Raw genomic sequence first — 7565 nt, forward strand, 5'->3', positions numbered from 1 at the left:
TGTTAAATAGAAAGTGTCTCCACGATCCAGAAAAACAGACACTCCTGATGGCAACTTCACAGCTGGTATGAAGCTGGCTGCCTCCCCCACTTACTCCCCTTTGTTCCAGAAGTTTAGAACACACGGGCCATTTGACACTACTCTTCCATTAATTTCTAATCTGGCATTAAAAATGCCAGTCATTGGCTCAGCACCATGTAAGAGAGGTGGCAAGATGTGGTTTAGTAGCTGATTTCCGATGCCCTTGATGAGGTCTCCCTGTTGTAATGCTCCAGAACTTAGAAATCAGATAGATTGTAAGACTTAGGGTGTACTTTTCACCCCAGTGAACTATTTACAACAATGATGCTATTTCCTCATTTATTGTATATCATGCGCTGAAGAGTCAGACCCTGTGCTAGGTACTTTTTGTTGATAAAAACTCCCTAATACAAACACCCTTTTCTCTTTTTTTTCCCCAGATGAAGACACTACATTGCTCAGAGAGGTGGGGCGACTTGCTAAGGGTTGGCACAGCCATGAGACACCAGCACTGTCATTTAACCTGCATCTGTCTGACACTGTCCAGACCAGCTTGGCTGTTCTGTTTGAGGTTTATTTTTGGTGCAATTGATTTTCCACTCAAAACATTTCTATTGGGGCTATCGATGGATAAGAGAATATAAAGCTGGGTTTGCTCATTTTATTTAAAATAAAACATTCAACTTTCTTTTTAAAATTTGAAATGAAGTCTGTTTTGTGTCATGAGATGATTATGGAACAAACTAGTTATTGGGGGTTTAAAGCCATATGAAAACACCTGATGGGTAGTAAATGTCACATACATATTAGCTTAATTGGATCCTGACTTGTGTGTGAAGTGGTTTACTGCTTACCAAAGGCGGAGAAGCCAGTCTGAGCTCTAATGCTGACAGGTATACCACTCAACCTTCTCCAGCCAGACCAAGGGGAAGCATAACCAGAAATTTATTTATGTAACTGTCTTCACCTTGAGAAGTCTTCATGGGGTCTGTTGTCTAAAGCAGGGGTTCTCAGTCTGGAGCGATATCACCCCTCGGGCACATCTGGCAATGCCTGGAGTCATTTTCTATTCTCGGTGGCTAAAGGCGGGGGTGGGGGGTGGGGGTGTGTGTGTGTGTGTGGATATTACTCCCCCCTAGTGAGTAGAGGGGCCAGGGTTGCTCCCCAATGTCCTGCAGTGCACAAGACATCCTCATGGCAAAGAATAATCTGGCACCAAACGCCCACAGTGCCGAGGTTGTGAAATCCTGACCTAGGGCACAGTGGTATCGAAAGGACCTGTTTTGTAAGTTCATTCTCAACGACTATTCCCAAAGGCCCCTTGTCCCCAGGCCCTCTGCCAACACTAGGAGAAGTGGAGAGATGAAGATGGCGCATCCCCTGTCCTCATGGAACTTAAACTTTTCTGTTTTATTTGTAGCTGCCACATAAGTTCTTTGAGAGAGAGATGTTTGCTTTTAAACCATACTGATCTGTGCACGGCTGTTCTTTCTTTAGCATTCCGATTTTTATTCATTATTCTTCACGAAACCCTCCCTACCGTGTAGACCACATGGGCTGAGTGCAAGCAGGTTGTTTATACAATCACGAGGCACTCCCTTTCAGAATAGCATTCCAAATCTGGCTGAAATGACACCATCTAATTGTATTTACATTAGATTTTTTTTTTTTTTTGACAATTCACAGAATTGGCCATGCAGTGGCCCATGACATCTGTGATGGTAATGAAACCGCTAAACTCATTGTCCCGTGAGCTCTTTCTTTCCTCTTATCAACTGTCAAGGCTCAGGCTGAGTCCCCTGGACACGGTCCCTGCATGGTGTCCAACAAGCCTACGTGTGTTCATGTGTACCTGGGTTCTGACTCGGCTGCACACCCAGTGTTTTCTAGATGTTTGCAGGAGACGAGCGAGCTGGGGCGGAATCACTGGGAGCTGGAAGGAAAAAGAAGTGACTGTGCGTCTAAGCCAGTTCCCTTATTCTACTGCTGACAAACTGAGCCTCAGAGAAGTTACACGCGTGTCCAAACACACGGCTTGCAGTGGGGTAGCCAGCACCAGGACCCTGGCCCAAGTCTCTGCACAAACCCACCGGACACGTGATACTCATGAGGGTAACCACTCTTCACATTGTGTGATGTTATATTACTTTTAGTACCTACAGCACTGAATCCTTTTAATAACCCACATCCTCAGATGAGGCATTGGAGGCTTACAGAAATAAAGTGACTTGCCCAAAGGTACAAAAGTAATAAGACAGCTGATCTCCACGTTCTGAGCCTAGACATTTCTGCTACACCCTCCTTCTTTTCTCTTTAGTTACCAGAAGCTTTGAGCTACAATCTGGTTTCACTTGCAACCGCTGTATAGGACCTTACGGCTGCTGTTTTTTCAGGCTCTTATGGCCCCTCTGTTTTTTCAGGCTCTTAATTTCCTATTCTAATTTGTAAACCTTGTTCATACATTTTTTTTTTTAAATTCACCATACCTTTGTACTTTAATAAACCAGACCCAAATCCGTGCGTCATGAGCTGGGACACACATATAAAAATCAATGCATGAGCAAACTAACAAAATCACGAGGCAGACTGCCGTGGTGGGACAACCCAGGCTTATACTCCGTTCTACCTCCTTGTCTATTGTCTTTGAACTTCACTTTCATTCTCTGTCAAACAGGTCTAATGAAACTTGTCATAAGCATTGTCATGAGTCTGAAGATAAACACAGAGCCTGTGAACAGGGTATGGATAACAGCCTACGATTTGGCGCTTATTATCAGTAATAGCAGTGATTTAAACCCAGAGGCCTGAAGCATGGGACTGAGACGGGGTTCTCCCCCCGGAAACCCCATCTCCAGAAGCAAAGCATCACGCTCCCCGGGTTTGATGCCTCAGCGAGGGGCACTCACGTGAGTTGGTCGACGGCGTGGTAGACGTCACAGGGGTCAAGTTCAACTGGGAGATGTCAAAGTCATCACAGTCGTCTGTATCCTGTGCCACCCCGACTTTGCTGAAGTAACTGGAGAAGGCCTCTGAGGTACAGGTGAGGGAGGGCTGGTCGGGTTTGCGGGAGGGCACGGGCGGAGGCTGGGCCATCTGGAAATCTTTAAACATTTCTTTCCCCATTTTCTGCCTGGGCTTGTCGGTCTGTGGACTTGACCTGGCGGAGTCACTCGTGCCTGGGACGGTGGCGAGGGGGGTGAGGGGACCTTGGAACATGGCAGCTGGCAAAGGCATAACAGTTTGTGTGGGCATGAAGGCGGCTGGCGGAAACTGCCCGGCCACAGTTGGCCAGGGCTGCTGAGTGGCAGGAAAGAGACCCGGCTGGCCCCATGCGATGGGCTGAGCCCCCGGCATCACCTGAGCGACTGGTGGCTGAGCACCCATGGCCATCTGCGGTTGCACCAGGGACTGCTGGCCCCAGAAGGATGGGAGGACGGCGCCCATTGCAACGTAACCTGTGAGGGCGAGAGAGGAGGGTCAGGTGTCCTGAAGAGAAGGAGTCAGGATTCGAGTCATTGACAACACTGTCTAGAGCACCTGTTAGGTGGCAGGGTATGTGCTGGGCCCTGGGGATGCCAAGATGAGTAAGACCAAAGTCCCTGCTCTCGTGGGAAATGGCCAGGGAAAACGTCTCTAAGGAAAGGATCTGTAAGAAATTAGAAGGCCAGGGAGCAGCAAGCCGTGCAGACAGCTGGTGGATAATAAGGAGAAGGTTTCTGAAGATCTCACAGCCTCCGGAGCCGTGTGTCTCGGGGAAAGGGCGCAGACCCTGCGGCAGGCGGGCCTGGCTTCACTCTGCCCCCGACTTGATGCACTCAGGGGCTCTGAGAGTCAGCCGCTCTGCTGTGAAGCCGGGCGAGGGCAGCCTCCTCCCCAGCACCGAGCCAGGGGGCAGAGTGAATAAGAATCCCAACGTGGGGGTGTTGGAGGTCGGGGTTAAAATTCCAACTGCTGCTGCTTGGCTACATGATTTGGGGAGATCCCAACCTCCCTAAGGCTCTATTGTAAAAGGGGCATAAACTAATACCTTCCCTCTCATTGGGTTGGTTTGCAGGTTAATGGAGATTAGGTATTTAAAGTGCAGAGCACTGTATGTGACACAGAGCGAACATTCAGTGAATGCTGCCACCAGTACGCTTTGCACCAGACAGAGCCACAAGTACTTAAGGCCTTGCTCAGTACATCCTGGACGTGTAATTCACAGTAGCTAGGGGTTTCCTGATGTATCACTCCTGTGTTGTCGTTATTCTAATTTTAGAGAATTTAAGAAAATGAAGGTCATTGTCCAGTCAGAGGCAGCCCATGTGGTGGCCCAGGTTGGGCAGTACAAAACTTACATGCACCACTGTGAGAGCGTTTACCGTTTCATCCTTTTACAGGTGAGATAGTTACATTTTAACAGGAGCACAAGTGACTCTTGGTACAGTAAATAATTATTCCAATTGTTAAATGCCGCCAGCAGGCCAGGTACACTACTGGGTGTTTTACAGCTTCACAAAATCCCTGCAGGGTACATATTATTATCTCCATTTCAGGGAGACTAAACTGGTATTCAGAGAAAAAAGGCCACCTGCTCAGGGTCACACAGGTTACACGAGGCAGGATCAGGGCCCACCTGAGGTTGTCTGCCCCACAGCCAGGTTCTTTCCTTTGTGCCACACTCTGCCTCACCCAGATCGCCAAGGCCAGTTTCTGATCTTTGCACAGTTGATGGATCTTGCCTGGCACGGAATGTTTCAGCAGGCTGCAGGCCTGCAGGGAACTCCCAGGTGCTGCAGTGGGGAACACTGACTGCTCACATATGCCCCGAGAGAAGTTACCAGACCAGACAGAGGAGAGAACAGGGAGCCAGCTTTGCCCAGCCTCACAAAACAAGCATCTGCACAGCTGTGAGTAGGAACTTGCAGGTGCAGTGTGGTGAGACCAGGGAGAAAGGAGGAATGGACGCAGAGTATCCTAGCAACTTTCAAAGGGGTGACGGGTCAATGTCAGGGCACTGATCCCATCACGGGTCATCTCAGTGACTTTGGTGAGCCCAGAAAATGGGGTGGAGGGTGCTTCTCTCCAGGGTGCAGTCACAGACCTGCTTGCCTTCAACCAAGTGATGAAGATGAAGGCTCGAGCCAACATCCAGGACCGGGCCATCTCCGTACAAGGTCTGCAGACTGTCCCCCATGCCCGACTACCCTGAGGGGAGGTTCAGGAGGGGCACAGACAGGACACACTTGCTGAGGGGACTTGTGGCATGGGGCAGCCACATCAACAAACAAAATAGAGGGTGTCTTGTCAGACATTTAGTCCACCTGCTCCGATGACAGAGGTGGGAAGAGGAGCGGAGCTGACGCGTCATACCTGAAACTTGCTGACCTTGCCTTGCCTGTCACAGGACAACCTGATAAATCTACCAACAGGTGGAGAATTCTGCAGCTCTGTTCCCCTTATTTTCTGATTGACATTAACATGGCTCAGTTAAATTTTGAAACATTCCGTCGGAAGCCCATGTCACTTAGGCATTTCATTTCAATATATTACAGGAAACACAGCAATTATCTGTGACAAGCAGGGGGCCTGAGCCTGACAGGTGGACGCCTATCCACGGATCTTTCAACCAGCGCAGCCTGACATCCACTGGCTCCACTCTCCGCCAGCCTGTCCACCCTCCTTATTGCTACTGGGGACTTTTCGAAAATCAAATGTGGTGTTTCTTCATCTTGGGGGTTAGGCTTGGATACCTCTGTTTGGCTCACCTGCTCTTGGAAGACAGCCCCCTCCTGCCTCCCCATCACTGTCCTCAGTCGGTCCCTCACAGGCAAACAACAGTGAACCTGCCAACCCTTGTAGAGGCTTTCCATCTGCCTGGAAAGTCACCCCCCACTTCTTCACGTGGATGGCCCTTAGCTGCCCTTTGGGACTCGGTCCACCATCGCCTCTGCTGAGAACCTTCCCTGCCCTGTGGGCTGTTGGTCCTTCCCTGGGCTCTCGGGGTCCCCAGTGCTCACTCTAGCCCAACACCTGTCTCATGGAGTTGGAATTGCCTGGTACTGTGTCTTCTCTCATGAGATTACAAGCCACCTGCTGACAAGAACCCTTCATTTTCTCTCTCTCTGCCTCACACTGGGGTGCACACCAGCAGCTCCTTACACGGCTGGGTCTGGGGAAAGGCCCGAGGCCAAGGTGAACAAGTCAGAGGGACCAAGGCCTTCACTGCACTCTTCTAGTCTCGAAGAGTCGCTGAAACCGCGGGACCCCCCAGTGCTGTGACCTCTGGTGACTGTGCTGTTGCTGGCAGGTTGTCTTCTCCTCCCATCTTTATTATTATTATTTTTTACAAGGAACTAACAGATGGGCTGTGCGCACTTTTCTGGAGAGAGCTGTTAGCAGGTCTCTTTGGCTCCATGCCATCTGCTCCAGACCAAACGACAATATTCCAAAGGAAGAGAAAGCGGCATGGGTAATTGGGACTGATGTTTGAGAGCTTGCAGGTCTCTCTCGCTGTTCCACAGCCTGGGCTCTCCTGAGCCAGGAGCAAAGGCTCTCTGCCCAAGTGGCCCACACACACCTGACGGGGCACCTTACTGACAGGACTGCGGTTGCAATGGACACACGGGGCCACCTGGTGGCTGCCACTGCAGCTATGGAGCAGCTCATTAACTGTTTGCTGTTAAGGTTGGACAGTGGGAGGAGGAGCTGCCATGGGGCAGCTGTTCCCGCCATGGAGTTCAGATCAGCCGCGACTCCCCTGGCTGCGACGTGAAAGGGACACCTGCACTGCTACCTGGCAGTTCAGACTTTTTAAAAAATGATGAAAATTGTCATTTACAACCAGATGCTGGCACCTGGGGATACCCCTCTTATTTGAAAAAAGAAAAAAAAAAGCAGACACAAATGTAAGAAAAGCGCTGAAAACCTGAAGGACTCTGCCGACATTTATAGAAACTTGTTTGACGCCGCTTGCCTAGACCATCTCTCACTGGATTGACTGATCCAAAAACATCCCTACCAGGTGTCAGTCACTGCTTTAGCCTCTGCAGCTGCTGCAAAGAACAAGACAGTAAAAAAACAAACAAAAAAAACCTCTGCCCTAATGGAGCTTACATTTTTGTAAAGTTGATCTTTGCAACATGCCCCTGGGGCAGCCATGATTTCTCTCCCTTAATTTGTATACAAGAAATTGCAGCTGCATGAGGGGAAGACTGTCACGGCCGCTCAGAGTGTGAACAGCAGAGCCAGGGCTATGGAGGAACTGTGCGGGAAACACCTCTACACTGCCAGACGCTGCTGGAAATGGCCCACTGACTTTCATACGAATGATGAAATACAACCATAACCCAGGATCCCAGGGTGAAGGATGGAAGAGGAGGGGAAGGGAGGGGACGGGAGGGGGGAGCCCTACTGGAGGGAGGTAACTGGTGGGACCTCACCTACTGTGCATAATGCAAGGGTATGTGTCAAATCTGTTAAGAGTATAAATGTCGGCTTGGTGCCTGTGGCTCAAGTGGCTAAGGCGCCAGCCACATACACCTAAGGTGGCAGGTTCAAATCCA

At 49.9% G+C, this 7565-nt stretch overlaps 1 protein-coding gene across 1 annotated transcript in view; it reads right to left on the bottom strand.

The window, feature by feature from the left end:
* The window catches only part of DAB1 (DAB1, reelin adaptor protein), a 303539-nt gene that overhangs the window by 1305 nt on the left and 294669 nt on the right, over window positions 1–7565 (bottom strand). Inside the window, exons 11-12 of the mRNA XM_023515099.1 lie at window positions 2928–3476; window positions 1920–1954 (exon numbers count right to left, since the gene is read on the bottom strand). Coding sequence (XP_023370867.1) covers window positions 1920–1954; window positions 2928–3476 — 584 coding nt within the window. The remainder of the gene's footprint in view (window positions 1–1919; window positions 1955–2927; window positions 3477–7565) is intronic.

The sequence above is a fragment of the Otolemur garnettii genome, unplaced genomic scaffold, assembly GCF_000181295.1.
Source record: "Otolemur garnettii isolate 467f Iridium unplaced genomic scaffold, OtoGar3 scaffold00066, whole genome shotgun sequence".
Taxonomy (NCBI): domain Eukaryota; kingdom Metazoa; phylum Chordata; class Mammalia; order Primates; family Galagidae; genus Otolemur; species Otolemur garnettii.